Source organism: Melanerpes formicivorus, unplaced genomic scaffold (assembly GCF_026170545.1).
Source record: "Melanerpes formicivorus ecotype bairdi unplaced genomic scaffold, bMelFor1.0.p_v2 SCAF_10, whole genome shotgun sequence".
NCBI classification, from domain to species: domain Eukaryota; kingdom Metazoa; phylum Chordata; class Aves; order Piciformes; family Picidae; genus Melanerpes; species Melanerpes formicivorus.
The window spans coordinates 5,952,140-5,966,949 of NW_027142362.1; the positions used below are offsets into that span (position 1 = coordinate 5,952,140).

General features: G+C 59.0%; 2 protein-coding genes and 1 non-coding gene across 4 annotated transcripts in view; 2 read left to right on the top strand and 1 right to left on the bottom strand.

The window, feature by feature from the left end:
* Positions 1 to 872, top strand: part of FANCI (FA complementation group I) — a 32,396-nt gene extending 31,524 nt beyond the window's left edge. Inside the window, exon 37 of the mRNA XM_068143410.1 lies at positions 786 to 872. Within this exon, the coding sequence (XP_067999511.1) occupies positions 786 to 851 (66 nt within the window). The 3' untranslated portion in view covers positions 852 to 872. The remainder of the gene's footprint in view (positions 1 to 785) is intronic.
* POLG (DNA polymerase gamma, catalytic subunit) lies at positions 478 to 14,017 on the bottom strand. 2 transcript variants are annotated; one of them, XM_068143412.1, is made up of 23 exons: positions 13,955 to 14,017; positions 12,795 to 13,431; positions 12,265 to 12,460; positions 11,715 to 11,882; positions 11,283 to 11,429; positions 10,598 to 10,677; positions 9,957 to 10,143; positions 9,674 to 9,833; positions 9,339 to 9,462; positions 9,044 to 9,268; positions 8,809 to 8,929; positions 8,374 to 8,433; positions 8,153 to 8,272; positions 7,846 to 8,006; positions 7,671 to 7,724; positions 7,456 to 7,573; positions 6,845 to 6,980; positions 6,486 to 6,732; positions 5,143 to 5,265; positions 4,540 to 4,711; positions 4,085 to 4,293; positions 2,344 to 2,504; positions 478 to 1,274 (listed from the first exon to the last, which is right to left on the bottom strand). In XM_068143412.1, the coding sequence occupies exons 2-23, from the start codon at positions 13,370 to 13,372 to the stop codon at positions 1,213 to 1,215; spliced, it is 3,609 nt and encodes a 1,202-aa protein (XP_067999513.1). In that variant the 5' UTR covers positions 13,373 to 13,431; positions 13,955 to 14,017; the 3' UTR covers positions 478 to 1,212. The 2 variants fall into 2 exon arrangements, with proteins under 2 accessions (XP_067999513.1, XP_067999514.1); XM_068143413.1 differs by having other exon boundaries at positions 13,917 to 14,014.
* A 121-nt stretch (positions 14,018 to 14,138) lies between these two features.
* Positions 14,139 to 14,211, top strand: TRNAR-UCG (transfer RNA arginine (anticodon UCG)). The gene has a single exon. It is a non-coding gene; the product is annotated as a tRNA-Arg (tRNA).
* Positions 14,212 to 14,810: the final 599 nt, after the last annotated feature.

The window sequence follows — 14,810 nt, forward strand, 5'->3', positions numbered from 1 at the left end:
AGCTGCTGCAGCTGCTCTCACCAACAGCTCCCCCCTTGGGAGCCCAACCGTTCCTGGGAGCTGTCTGTGTGAAATCAGGACAGTTTGGCTTCCCTGGGTTAGCTCTCGCTTGAGTGCTCAGCTGATACGGAGGAGCTAACAGCCTGGCTGCTGGCCCCTGCTGCACTCAGCCCTCTCTCTGCCTCCAGTGGCCTTTATTGCCGTGCACCACTTGGCTGCACCTCTGGTTTTAGGGAAGATAGGTTCTTAAGGCCTTCTTGTTTGCCTCAGCAAGCAGAGAGGTCTATCAGCATTCCCTCTGAGGACCTACTGGCTGGCCAGGATTAGACCTTTGCAGCATGATCCAAAGTGAGTGTGCAGCCAGGTTGATGGTAGCAGCTAAACAGCTGGCAGGGCAAACACAGCCAGGCATCATTCTCCTCAGAGCCATCCCCTCCCCTGGGCAGTGCTGCATTCAGAACAAGAGAGACAACTGACTTTGCTGATTGTCCAGGTTTTTATTGGTGCTTCTGGTCAGATTTTCCTGAGTGCTTGGAAAAGCCAAACTCCAGCAGACACAGACCCTGTCCCTGTGCCACTGCTCACCTGTGGTCTGAGCTCCACAGCAGGAACAGGGCTGGAGCCATGGGGGGAAGGTCTCAGTGGGGGAGAGAAGGCACATGGTTAAGAGTGGAAAAGAGAAGTACATCCTGTTCTGCAGAGCTGGTTTCTTGCTTGAGGTAAACATTCCTTAGCCTAATCACACACAAACAATGACACTCTGTCCTGCTCCCCTCCCCCTGCAGAGCAGCACCACGGAGCAGGCAGATGAGAACCAGGAACCCAAGAAGAAGAGGCGGCGAAAAAAGTGAAGCTGTGGCTGCTGCCTACTCCCACAGTGCCTGGGCTGAGGCAGCCTGGCTTGGCCCTGGAGAACTGCAGCTACCTTCTTTCTCTTGCCAGATACTTTGGATTTCTTGCTTCCTGCCCAGGAGTGTGCAAAGCAGTGGCTCTGGCCCCCCTGTCAGGTTTTACAGCTGGCTGCCTCCCTCAGCAGCACCTCTGCTACTCAAAGGTGCTGCTGCCAAAAGTTTCTTGCCCTGGAGCATCCCTTCTTGAAAGAAAAAGGGTTCAGAGGGAGCAGGATCAGTCCCTGCCAAGAGATCTCCTGAAAGAAGAGCCAGGCTGTGGCACACAACCTGGACAATTGTCATGCTGGCACTCTTGGTGTCATCATTTCTTCTCCAGTGATCCTTTGGTTATTTCAATGAGCTGATAGATATCCAGTGCTTCTCCTGGGAAAGAATGGGACAATCAATTCCCTGCCTTCTGCAGCACACTCACAGGCTGCAACACAGGGGGGGTGAGGGTCAAGAGTTGCTTTAGTTCAGAGGATGGAGCACAGAAAACCCTACAGGTATTCAAACTTCTGGTTGGTGTGGTGGTGTGAATGCAACAACCAGCCCAGAGGGAAGCTGGAACCACGAGCTGTGCTGACTGGGAGCTGAAGCTGGCTGCTGGTTTGCAGCCCCTGAGGGAGCTGAGGTGACAGCTTCCTTGGCCACTTCTGCTGTTACAGTTGTGCAGACCCTGATGCACTTGTTGAGTTTACCTTGTTCTTGGTGAGGACAGAAGTTCCTTTTTTTTTTGCCCACAAACACAAATCCTGTGTCTTTAAGCACCCTTTCCCCTGCAAGATTCCCAATAAAGGTTCCCTAAGAGGAGTGGAATGTGTGATGTGTCCAACTCAGAGACCAAATCTCAGGGCAGGTTCTTATCTGGAAAAGAAAGCTGCCACACCTTGAGGAGGAGCTGCTGAAGTGCAGCTATGGACAGCTCTGGGACTTAGGATGGTTGGGGAAGACCACAGCAGTGTCCCAGCAGTTTTCTGATCAGAGCTGAGCTGGGCTGAGTGGGGTGGGGAAGGAGAGAAAGCACTGTGGGCTGGAACAGTCTGGGGGGGATGGAACACAAAATACACACAGCTGTTGAGGTGCCTCCTTCCAGAGAAGGAAGAGCCCCAACTCAGGCTGGGTTAGAGCTGCACCAGAGGGCTCCTCTCTGAGGGGCACAAAGCAAACATGTGTGGAGTAACAGAGCCAAGCCTGGCTCATCAGGACCAGAGCTGTGTGGAAGCAGCAGCACAAACTAGCTGGTGACTGAGAAAGGAAAGAGGTAGAGGGGCTGGGCTGGTGACTGCCCTGCAGGGCAGGTGATGGGGCAGAGAGCTGAGGGCTCATGAGGTACTCCTGGCCAACAGAGGAGCTCTCAGAGGACAACTGCTCAGCCAAAGCGCTTTGCCTAAGCTGGGGAGGCCTGTGCAGAGGGAACTACCTTGCACAGACACTCCTCAACCCTACTGACCTTGAGGGATGCCATACTTCTTCTCCATCCCAGATGGATTGGAGGGCGTCACACAGTTCATGGTGACCTCTTTCCTTAAGCACTGGTCAACATCCACTGCACTGAAGAAAGCCACTGACTGTGGCAGATCCTGGAGGCCCAGTTTGTAGGCAAACATGCACCTGGAAGAACATGAGACCAGGTGGGACAGTGCTACGCAGCACCCTCAGCCTCGTCACACCTGGCTCTGATCAGCCACAGCTTCACAAAGTCCTGGCCAGCCCTGGCTACCAGGGCAGTGTAGGTTGCACCCACATCACTCAGCAGCTGGTAGTCAAGGTGCTTCTGAAGCACTCAGTACCAGGAGGGTCAGGCATTGCCAGATGGATGTTGGAGAAAGAGTAGCAGCAGGTTGAGCCTCCTTGGAAGATGGGAAGGACCCAACCCTTTGCTGCTGGCTAATCCTCCCAGGCAGAGATGATGCTGGATTTTCCCAGCAGGAAGCCCTGGGCTCACACAGCAGCCAGCACAAAGACAAACATCAGGGTGTCTGCCCCTGCTGCATCCCTGCCTCAGCACAGGAGAGAACAGCTTGGCTTTGGCCAGCTCCCACAGAACCAAATGGCCCCAGCACTGGGAAGGGATTTGGCAGAGCTGGCTGTGCCAGAGCTGAGGGGAGGGGGGCCCTTTGAGGTCAGGAGCTTTTCTAGGCTGAGCTCAGCTTTGCACAGTGCAGGGAAGCAGCAGGAATGCCCCACACTGTGGAAGAGACAACAGCACCAGTGCTGGCAGCAGACAAGAAGCTGTGCCTCCTGAAGGCAGGAGGGAGATGAGGACACAGTGTCAGGCTCCCAGCTGCTCAGTCAAGCCCAAGGGCTGCTGCCACACACCACCTGCAGCCCTGGAGGATCAGAAGGTGATGTACTCACATCCCAGCAGAGCAGATCTGTTGGCCCCATCCCTGCAGGAGCCCAAAGCTGGCAACATCCCCCTCTTGCCAGCACATCACTCCTGGGAGTCGGAGCTGAGCTTTGCTTACAGCCACCTGAGTCAGGCGCGAGGGAGCTGCAACCTCCACTGCTGCCAGCTTCCCTTGAGCAGAAGCAAGCTGCTCTGCACCAGCTTGCCCTGGGCTAAACCAACACCTCTGCTGCTGTTACAGCTTGAAGGGGGAACTTCAGCCTAGTCCCTGACTGCAAAGGCTGAAGCTTTACCATTGGATGCACAAAGGAAAACAATGCTAAGGTCTATCTAATTCATTGGATGGCTAGTGGCAATCTAGAGCAGTTCTTCCTCTCTTCTCTTCTCCTGTCCCTGCTTACAACTTCCCTCTCTCTGCCTCTTGCCTTGCCAGGGGTGCCTCTGTTTTGACTCCTGTGTGAGGGAATGGGAAGGAGGGAGGGAAGTGGGGGGAGGAGGTGAACGGGTCCCCTGGATCCACCCAGGGAGTTCTGAGCAGTTTCTGTGCTGTTTATAAATGGTAGCTAGATAGCTATTGCACATCTGCTGTGCATCCTGTACATCCTCACTGCATTTCTTACCTCCAGCTTGTAGTTTTGCTTGTAAACAGAGCTTCATCTGCTTCCACCCCAAACTGAGCTGGGCCTGGCAATTTTATCTGGAGGGTAATTCTCTCAAATAATTGGGGGGCTGGAGATGGGGGGTGGAGGGCATGATTTCAACCCATCACAGCTGTCACCCCAACCCCTTGAGCTCAGCCCTGTTCCCCCCAAAAGGCACATCCCCAGCAGTGGCAGCTCACCTGGTGAGGAGGTTGGTGATCTGCAGGGCCAGGGCGGCCCGGTAGCGGTCCTGGTGCTGGACCAGGTAGCGCACCTCGTCGTGGATGCTGATGCAGAAGCGCCCCTTGATGTCAAACTCCTCAAACAGCCACTTCATGGCCACCAGCATGAGGTGCAGGTAGTCAACAGCAGAGCTCTGCACCACCCAGTTCACTCTGCTGGTCACGAACTGGTGGAAGGAAACACAGGCACTAAGAGAGGGTCAGGGTGCAGCGCCTGGTCCCAGTCCAAGAGGGCTCCCGGGAGAAGCCTGCTAAATTCAGGGCTGGGGTCTCCTGAGGGCATGCAGCTGAAGAAGAGGGGCAGTGGGTGTCCTGTAGGGTCTCCAGAATCTAAGAGTGGCTGAATGTGGGACTGCCATTCTGGAGAAGACAAGCAAAGGTGGGAGGCTGGCAGCCCAGCACCACGTCCTTACCTCCCCCTTGGCCACAGCAGGCTCCAGGGCCCTGCTGATGTGGCAGCCCAGCACTGGAGTCTGGGGCAATGGGGACAAGGCAATGCTCTCCAGCTTGTTGAACATCTCAGACTCGGTGCCTCCAGCCCACACTCGCTGCTCCACCACATTCCACTTCTTCTTCTTCCGGGACCTGGCAGGGCAGAGGGAAGGTTGGCTGGAAGCGTGGGAGGGCAGCACAGGCCCCATTTGAGAACCTCAAATGCTCCTTTCCTGCTTTGGGGAAGCCAGAAAGAAGTCCCTGCAGCCTCCTGCTGCCAAGTGACCACTGGGAGAGACTGAGAGAAATAGAAGAGAGTTAACCAGGCTGGAAAAGACCTCTGAGATGGAGTCCAACCTATCACCCAACACCATCTAGCCAACTAACCATGGCACCAAGCACCCCACCCAGTCTCTCCTCAAATGAGACCTTCCAGATCAAACCTACTCAGTCTTGGGGGAGCAGGAAGGGGACTGGGATTGTGCAGCCCTATTTCCCTTCTCTGCTCACCACCCACATGGCTGCAGCTCCCTCTGCCTCACACCCAGACAGCACCAGAGCCACGCAGGGTCACAGCACCTCACCTTCTGGTGGCTTCTCTCTGCAGCCGCTGGACATCCTGGGCTGACACTGACCCATTCTCCGCCCTGTCCATCTCCAGGCCCAGCTCTTTCACCAGCCACTCTCCCTCCTCAGAGAGGTGAAACCTGGAGGGGAGAGTGACCCAGGGGTGGTCCAGTGGGATGCCACCAGCCTGCCCAGCACTCAGGCTCCAGTACTGACCTTAGGGGTCAGTACTGGGACCAGTGCTGCTCAACATACACAATAAACCAGGTTGGGAAAGACCTTTGAGATCATCAAGTCCAACCTATCACCATCTGATCAACTAAACCATAGCACTAAGTGCCTCATCCAGTCTTATTTTACACACTTCCAGTGATGGTGACTCCACCACCTCCCTGGACAGCACATTCCAATTGCCAGTCTCTCTTTCTCATCAACAACCTGGATGAGGGCACTGAGTGTGCTGCCAGCAAGTTTGCTGATGACACCAAACTGGGGGAAGTGGCTGACACAGGAGGGTTGTGCTGCCATTCAGCCAGACTTGGACAGGCTGGAGAGTTGGGCAGGAAAAAATTGAATGAAGTTCAGCAAGGGGAAGTGAAGAGTCTTGCACCTGGGAAAGAGCAACCCCATGTACCAGTATAGGTACTGCTGAAGAGCATTGAAGGGGAAAAAGACCTGGAGGTCCTAGTGGATGGAAGGGTGACCATGAGCCATCAATGTGCTCTTGTGGCCAAAAAGGCCAACGTGATTCTGGGGAGGATTAGAAGGGCTGTGGTTAGCAGGTCGAAGGAGGTTCTCCTCCTTCTCTACTCTGCCCTGGTGAGGCCACATCTGGAGTATTGTGTCCAGTTCTGGGCCACTCAGTTCAAGAAAGACCTCAGGGAACTGCTTGAGAGAGTCCAGCACAGAGCCACAAAAATGATTAAGGGAGTGGAACACCATCCTTAGGAAGACAGACTGAGGGAGCTGAGGGCTCTTCAGCCTGGAGAGGAGGAGCCTGAGAGGTGACCTGATTCATGTTTATAAATATGTAAAGGGTGATTGGCAAGAGGCTGGCGCCAGGCTCTGCTCTGTGATGCCCAATGCCAGCACAAGGGGCAGTGGTGGAAGCTGAGGCAGAGGAAGTGCCATGGAAACAGAAGGGAGAATTATTTCCCTGCGAGGGTGACAGAGCCCTGGCACAGGCTGCCCAGGGGGGTTGTGGAGTCTCCCTCTCCGGAGCTATTCAAGCCCCGCCTGGATGTGATCCTGTGTGGCCTGCTCTAGGTGCCCCTGCTCTGGCAGGGGGGGGTCGACTGGATGAGCTTTGGAGGTCCCTTCCAGCCCCTAACGCCGATGGGTTCTGTGGGGCAGCACCCACCTGCGGACGCCCTTGGTGAGGGCGTACATCTGCTGGGCCTTGTGGCGCGCCTGCTGCGGGCTCAGCCGGTGGTTGAACTGCAGCAGCAGGCGCTCGGCGAAGGGCTGCCCGGCCCCGTAGATGCGCCCGTAGTTGAAGACCTTGGCGTGCTCCCGGCTGATGCCCACCGTGCTGGCGGTCCTGCTGTGCAGGTCCGTCCCGTTGCTCTTCTTCCCCTGCAGAGTCATCCAGCCGAAGGCGGTGCAGCCTGCCGGGAGGGAAGCGAGGGCTAGACACCCGACAGACCCGGCCTTGGGGGAAGGGGGGCACCCCGCTGCCCAGCGAGCCCGCCCTCCCGCCGCGGCACAGCCCCCGCTTACCGTGCATGCCAGCGAAGTGTGCCTCGCCCAGCACGGCGGCTATCCACAGCTCCTGCGAGTCCACATCCGCGCCCACCAGGGCGTAGCCGGGCGGCACCTGGACCATGGCTTTCAGCTCGCTGCCCACCCGGTCAGCCTGCGTGCGGGACACGGTGCCCAGCTCAGCGCCAGCCCTGCCCCTCCCTCTCCTCCTCAGCAGCGCAGGAGCAGCCCTCCCGCTGCAGCTGTGCCAGCACTGCCCACACCCCTCCCTGTCTTGCTTTGAAAGGCAGAAATAGGTTCAAGGCACGCACAGAGCATCACCAACCCGGTTACTCCCACCAGGCTCCTCCAGCACAGAAGAAAGGGAGCTTGCAGAAGGACAGAATCTCATGCTTCAGTATTTTCTCCTCCTTTCACCACACTTGGAGGCTCAGGAGCCCCTGCTGACTCTTTCCCCCCTCCCAAAGCGCATGAGCAAGACAAGGCCCCCAGCACCAGCCCTGCCACCTCAACCCCTGCAGCATCCAGCCTAAACTCCTCTCTTTTTCCAACCCAGGCTGCTCCCATCAGTGCAAAACACGCAGAGGGTGCCCCAGCAGAGCCCTGCAATGACCCAAGCCTGGCCATACCCGGGCGTTGCTGGCTGTCAGCCAGGTGGGCTCCACCGCCCGGCGGGTGATGGTGCCCGCTGTCACCACCTGTGGCAGGATGGCTCCGTAACCGTCCTCCTCGTTATAGTCAGGGTGCCTGGGACAGAGGTGAGGGTGAGCATCATCCTGCCAGAGCCCTCCCAGAGCAGAGTAGAAGAGACCATGACCCTGGCTGGGGCCGCTCCCCGCTGTACCTGGTGACCACGCGAGGCAGCTCCCCTTTCTTCAGCCACACCACCATCTGGGAGCTAGGAGGACATGCAGCAGGTGAGACACGGAGCACCACTGGGTCTGCAGGGCCTTCCCCCCGGGCACAAGGAGGCCTCCACTCAGGGTGGGGTCACGACGCAGCGGAGGGCCGAGGCTCACCTGATGCGCTTGTGAGCGTTCCTCCAAAACGAGACCATCTTGTTGATCTCCAGGGCTCTGGTGCCGTGGCTGCGGCCCACGGCGGCCCGCAGGGTGCCGTCCTCCATCTGGGGCAGGAAGTCTTTGGCAAAAGGGCTTCCCACGTTGTTAGCATTCCCGTCCTGCAGCAGCAAGAGAGGCGCCACAGCTCCGGGTCAGCCAAGCTCTCTGCATCCTTCCGCCGCGAATGCCATGGGCACCGCCCAATGCCAGGCTCCGCAGCAGAAACAGAGGATGAGCAGGAAGCCCCCAGGGGCACCCAGCTTGCCTTGTGAGGCAGCTTGAAGAACCAGCAGCCAGGGACGTTGACATCGTTGTAGGGACCGTTGCCGTGGTGGTGCGGGGGCTGGCTCCCTGTCTCCGCCAGCTCACACAGCTCATCCATCTCCTGCAACCAGCAGTGCAAGGTGACGACACGTGCTCAGGTGGGAGGAAGTCAAGGAAAGAGGGAACCATCCACAACCCCATCCTGCAGGAAACCCCCCTTACCTGTGCCAGGCTCTGATCCACTCTGCCCACCTCCACCTCCAACTGGCTCAGGTCCTCCACCTGTGTCAGGGAGGGCCCATGGGGGAAGCTGGGTCAAACACCAGCTCTCCAGGGACTCCAGACTCTTAAAGGAAGTTTTTCATTTTCATCCTCTGCAGCCACACACAGGCCTGGCTTTTGCATGCACACAGGAAGAAGCCCAGCCCCACATCTTCCTCCCACTGAAGGACCCTCCACCCTTTCCCTCACCTCCTGCAACATCATGCCCCACATCTCCTTCCCACTGAAGGACCCTCCACCCTTTCCCTCACCTCCTGCAACATCATGCCCCACATCTTCCGCCCACTGAAGGGCCCTCCACCCCTTCCCTCACCTCCTGCAACATCATGCCCCACATCTTCCTCCCACTGAAGGGCCCTCCACCCCTTCCCTCACCTCCTGCAACATCATGCCATCGTCCAGCAGCAGCAGCCCATTCTCCACAGCAGCCTCCTGCCCCGGGGGCTGCTCCTTGCCCTTCTCCAGGCAGTGCTGCCTGTACAGCTGCTCGATCACCCTGGCAGGGCAGAGGACAGGGCTCACACGCCCAGCACGGGGCCGAGGCTCCAGGGCAGCCCCTGGCCAGGGTCCTGGCAGCCCCCAGCTCAGCACCCCACTACATCCCCCTCACCTGTGCGGGCAGGAAGGGCCCCCAGACTCTGAGGGGTCTGTCAGCAAATTGTCCTGGCGCCCTGGCACCAGGTAGCCCCAGCCATGCTTCTCTGAGTAGTGCAGGGGGAAGCCGTCCCACGCCAGGCGCATCAGCTTGGGCGTCACCCTCATCTGCAGGCTGATCAGGCTGGGCCCTGGCACCCACCCTGCCTCCTCCAGGCGTGGGCACAGCTTGCGGTACCAGCTGCAGGGCAGCAAGGGTGGGTCAGACCACGCAGGGCAAAGCCTGGGGATACCCAGGGTCCCCAGCTCACCCTGGGTGGCCTGGCAGGTGCTGGAGTCTCTTGGGCTGCAGCACAACCGTCTCCTTCAGACGCTCCAGGCAGACCTGGCTCGCAGGGGCTTTCAGCTCCTCATCCTCGCTGGGGGGACCAGGATCTGGTGGGGCAAGGAGGACTAGGTGGCAAAGAGCCCCCCATGCCACCCCACTGGCAACCTCAAACCAGCCCCTGGCCTCATGCCCCCAGTGTAAGGTCACAGATCAGCAATGCTTCACCCTGCTGGCTCCAAGGAACCACATCCTTCCATCTCGGCACCCATGGGAAGGTATCCCTCAAGCATCCATGTCCCAGGGATGCCCCACACTCACCTTCCTGCCACTCCTGTGCAGCCTCATCTGTGCCCACTGCCACCAGGGAGGCCTTGCTCTTTCCATCCTGATCCTTCTTCTTTTGGTTCTTCCTTGGATTCTTTTTCTGCTTAAACTCCTGTGTGTCCCACTCGAGATCCCAGAGCCAGGGGTCATCCTTGTACCTGCAGACACATGGGAGCAGCTTTGCTTCCATCCCCAGCACCTGCCCACAGCCCCCCCAAGGACCACCCAGCATCTGGTCTGTCCTAGGAGGGGCAACACCTGCACCCCCAGCCCGCAGGTACCTGTCCTCATGCAGCAGCTCACAGGCATCATTGGCCAGGTTCATAAGAGACTTCTTCATCTCCTTCTGCAGCTCCTCGTAGGTGCCCTGAGCATCATCCAGGTACCTCTTCCAGTTCCCATTGACAGGCAGGTAGGACACCCCCATCTCCAGCATCCCTGCAAGTGTCACAGGGTGGGGGCACCTAGAGCACAAAGCAGTGAGGAATTAGATGTCTGCCAAAGGGGTTTGCCCTGGAAGCACCAGGCTATGGCAGACACCAATCCATCTTCACTTAAGAGGTTCCCAGCCTCACATGGCCCTCAGTGTTGCCCCCCTGAAGCCATAAGGAGCCCTGTAAGGTCTGTCTGCCCTGCATGGAAGTTGCTGTCCTGAAAACAACCTCATGCAGTAACCCCAAACCTCTGATTTACCTCATGGAGTCTACCTGCCACCTCCAGCCATGCTGTGCTGCTGCTTACTCCTCCACACCTACAGAGGAGTGGCCTGAAATCTCTCCTGAAAGGGGTCCAGAAGCACCCAATCTCCTGCCACCACCTTCAGTTGAAGAGGAGCCATATCCCATCCCCAGAGGGATCATGATCTGCCCTGATGCCAGCCAAGCCTGCAGCCCCTGGCCAGAGTTCAGCAGCCCTCACCTCTCCATGAAGAGCGGCAGCTGCTCCTGAAACACCTCGTGGGTGGCCTGGACGTCGTGGGCACAGTATGACATCAGGTCCTGGGGGGCAGAGGCAGGTGAGGGCCGGCAGAGCAGTGCAGGGCAAGGTGCTGAGGCTACAGGAGGATGGGGAACATCACAGCCCCACACACACCCAAAGCCCTCACGTGGAGCAGCAGCAAAATGGAAACTACCACAGAAACATTCAGGTTGAAGAAGACCCTCAGGATCACCAAGTCCAACCCAGAACCCCACTCTTCAAGGCTCACCCCTAAACCATACCCCCAAGCACCACATCCAAACCACCTTTAAACACATCCAGGGTTGGTGACTCAACCACCTTCCTGGGCAGCCTGTTCCAATCCCTGACCACTCTTGCTGGGAAAAACATCTTCCTAATACCCAGTCTAAACCTACCCAGTCTTCAGGCTGTTCCCTCTTATTCTGTCACTAATTACCTGTGAGAAGAGACCAGCACCAGCCTCTCTACAATGTCCCCTCAGGTAGCTGTAGAGAGCAATGAGGTCTCCCCTCACCTCCTCTTTTCCAAACTAAGCAGCCCCAGCTCCCTCAGACACTCCTCATAAGATTCATTCTCCCACAGCTGCTCCCACCCCGCTCCCATCTCCAGGTCCCCCTGCCCATCAGGATGCTGGGATGGCCACCTGGAAGTGACTCCTGATGTCAGCCATGGTGCCCTTCACAAAGAGCTCCCTCGCCTCCTTCTGCAGCGGCTCCCCACCCACGTAGAGCGCGTGCACGTCCGCCAGGTTGTTGATGCTGCTGACGTGCACCCAGTCCCACGAGGTGATCTGTGAGCAACAGGGGAGGTCAGGCAGGGCAGGACGAGGATCAGCTGCAGCTGAGGTCAGCTGAGGTCAGCAGAGGCAGAGAATGCTGCTGCTGCTCCATTTGGAACCAAGGCCACCTCATCTGGAAGGTGCTGGGAGAGCTTCACCCACCAGAGCTGCTCCAGCAGTTCCTACTCTGTCAGACAGGAGCAGACGGCCCCAGGAGAGGAGGAAATGGTCCCAACACAGGATCAAATGGTCCCCTGCCACCCACACCACCGCCAGCAGCTCAGCTCCTTTACTCACAGCTGGTCCCTCCGTTTTGCTGCATGTTTTCTTCATGTGCTCCTTGACCTGCTGCATCCCCCTCCTCTTGCCGTGCTTGGCAGCCATCCACAGGCTCCGCTGGAAGCCTGTCAGCCCCGAGATGGCCATGTGCATGCTCATGGTGTCCAGGAAGCGCACCCGGGAGCCCTGCGACACGCCGAGGCAGAGAAAAGAGGCAGTCTGGACACACTAGAGGAGAACAGTGCTGCCAAACACACTGCACCTGCCAGCAAGCACCACCCTCCACCACAGAGGTGCAAGCCCTCAGCTGAGGCTGCTTTCATGGAGGGAATGCTTTGCATCCCGGCACCCTCTTCTGAGGGCCAAGAGCATCCCCAGCGCAGGCTGCCAGCTGCTCAAAGGCTCTTGCCATGTCCTCAGCTGCAACTCTACAGGGTACAAGAGTATCTCCCCTTAAAAGGAATCAAACCTCACAACCCCAGGGACAGCACCTGACAAAATGACCCTGAGAAGCTGATGCCAATGACTCTCCAAGAAGCCAACCACAGCTACCAGCACTGCAGGTTACCTGGATGAGGTACTGCTCCTTGATGAACGCCCGGTCAAAGGCCACGTTATGCCCCACCACCACTCTCTCCAGCCAGTCCTGCTTGCTGGCACAGCTGGCACCTGCTGGGCTCTCCAGAGGAATGAGGTCAGCCAGGGTGAGGTGGCTGGACCAGGAGTATCGCTGCTCCAGCAGCCGCCTGCTGCACCACGAGTACCTGCAGAGGACACGCAGCACCCCGCAGCTGTCAGAAATTAAGTAGGAGATCCTGTGCCCAGTTGTGCCTTCAGGATCCTCCTGACCACCACGCTGTGGGTGCTGAGCAGGATCCTGCCTATGGGAGGGAGGCAACTAACCCTGGGGCATGCTGCTCTTGTTAACCAGGACACATATCCCACACCCCAAAGCCACACTTTGGGGCTTCCCTGTGCTTTTCCCACAAGGCAGCAGTCATCTACAGGAAGAGATTCTGCTGAGGAGCATCCTTATCCTTTCCAAAGCTGTGTTCCCCTGACCACCACGACGGGCATGACCCCAGCACCATATCTCACCAGGCACGTGGTGAGACTGCTACAGCCAGCGTTGGGCAGTGGCCATCAGCCACGCACACCTCCACGTCCAACACCATCGCCCGCTCCTCAGGGAAGTCAACAGCTTCTGCTTGCCCATCAGGGCCATAGCGGGTCCAGCCAAGCTGCCATGCCCACTCTGTGGGCATGGAAGGCAGCTCACACCGCAGCAACTCGTTGGCTGCCTCCAGGTAGGGCAAGCTCTGCTTCTGTGCCAGGAGACGAAAATGCTCATCGATGTTGTCCCCATACATGCGGGGCAGCTGCAGCTCCACGTCAGGCAGGGTGGAGGTCTCCTTGCCCCACAGGTCGTGCTGCTGCAGGTGCTTCACGCTCTTCTGGACCTCTGCTGCCGAGTAGTGTACTTGGGTCCCCCGGAAGATCTGTTCATGAAGGCTCTTGGACAGCATCTGGATGTTGAGGGGGTTCATGCGCCGCTGGTCGCTGGCTGGCTCCGGACTCGGGCTCTCCGGCAGCGGGCGGCTGGCCGAGGAAGTGGAAGAGCATCGCCGGGTCCTGGCGCTGCCCCTCAACGACCTCCTGCAGAGCCAGCCCCTCATCCTCCCTCGCTGCAGGGGTGCTCCCCCAGCACAGGCTGCTCGCCCCGGGGCGGCCGGAGCTACGGGGACAGGGCAGCCGTGAGAGACGAGCTCGGCACCGCCACGGACACGCACCGCCGAAGCCGCCCGAGGCACCGCACAGCTGGGAAAGAGCGAGCTGCCAGGCACCCTCCCCACAGGACGGCACAGGCACACCGCTTCCCCCAGCAGCCCTGCACACCCCGCAGGCATGCAGCCCCCCAAGGAACGCATCCCTGCCGGAGCAACCCCCGTAGCCGCGCACAGCCCCTGCAAGAGTTCGCAAACCACCCCACGCACGCATGCACCCCGTGCACCCTTCCCCGCACCCGTGAATCCGCCTGCATCTGTGCGCAGCCCCCATAAGTTTGCGAACCACCCCCCGTGGATCCGTACCCCCCCTGCACGCCTCTACGCAGCCATGCACACACCCCCGGCACGCATGCACCCTCTTATACAGCTGCGCACATGCACACACCGCCGCAGCCCTGCACAGCCCCCGTGAGCCCGCAAACCGCACACGCACCCCCGTTACACAGACGGATCCCCGTTACACAGACGCACCCCAATAGGCACCGGCTCCTGCCGCCACGCTCCGCCCGGGCCTGCTCCGCAGGGCGGGTCCAACCCAGGCCACCCCGGGAAGGCTTCCGGTTTCGCTGACGTCCTATCCCGCTCCCCCCCACACCATAGTACGGCCCGCCGGCTATAGGCTCACTAGAACGCACGGAAAATCGGCTCTTGGAGCGGCCGCGTGGCCTAATGGATAAGGCGTCTGACTTCGGATCAGAAGATTGCAGGTTCGAGTCCTGCCGCGGTCGGGGGAAAAAGCAGGGTCTTTCGCTATTCCCTTTTTGTTTCCCGGCCCCTGTCAAAGGAACCGGTGCTGGCCTGGAGCTGCTGCTTCCACGACACCGGAATCAACGCATGAACGGTTCGCGTTTTGTTCGTGTTTTTAACTGGAGAGAGGAAAAAAAGCAGAGGGGCGGCTACGTGCGCGAAGCCCGAGAGCTCTGGTGTGGGTACCAGGGGCGCGGCAGAGCGGTCCCGGGGCACGGAGCGGCCCCGCAGCAACGTGGGGACCGGCACGGTGTCACACCTTTGTCGTGCTTCGCTCTCCTTCTCCCCGTCCGTGGGCTCCCAGGGCGGGTCACTGAGCACCCACCACCCTGCTCCCCGTCACCCCGCAGCCCTGCCGTGTTCCTGGCGGTGGTTTATGGGGCTCCCCTCAGCAGAATCCGACAGGAGCCGGGGCAGTCACCTGCACCCCAGAACCTCTCCCTTTAAAGCTTTGAGGTCTCAAGGGTGGCTTGGATCGAACGGTGGGGTCTGGGGTCCCCAACCTTGACCTTGGCGTTGAGGGCGCCTTGCTGAGCCGCCAGGTGTCGCTGCGGCCCCGCTGCTGCCCCGTTCCCGCGGG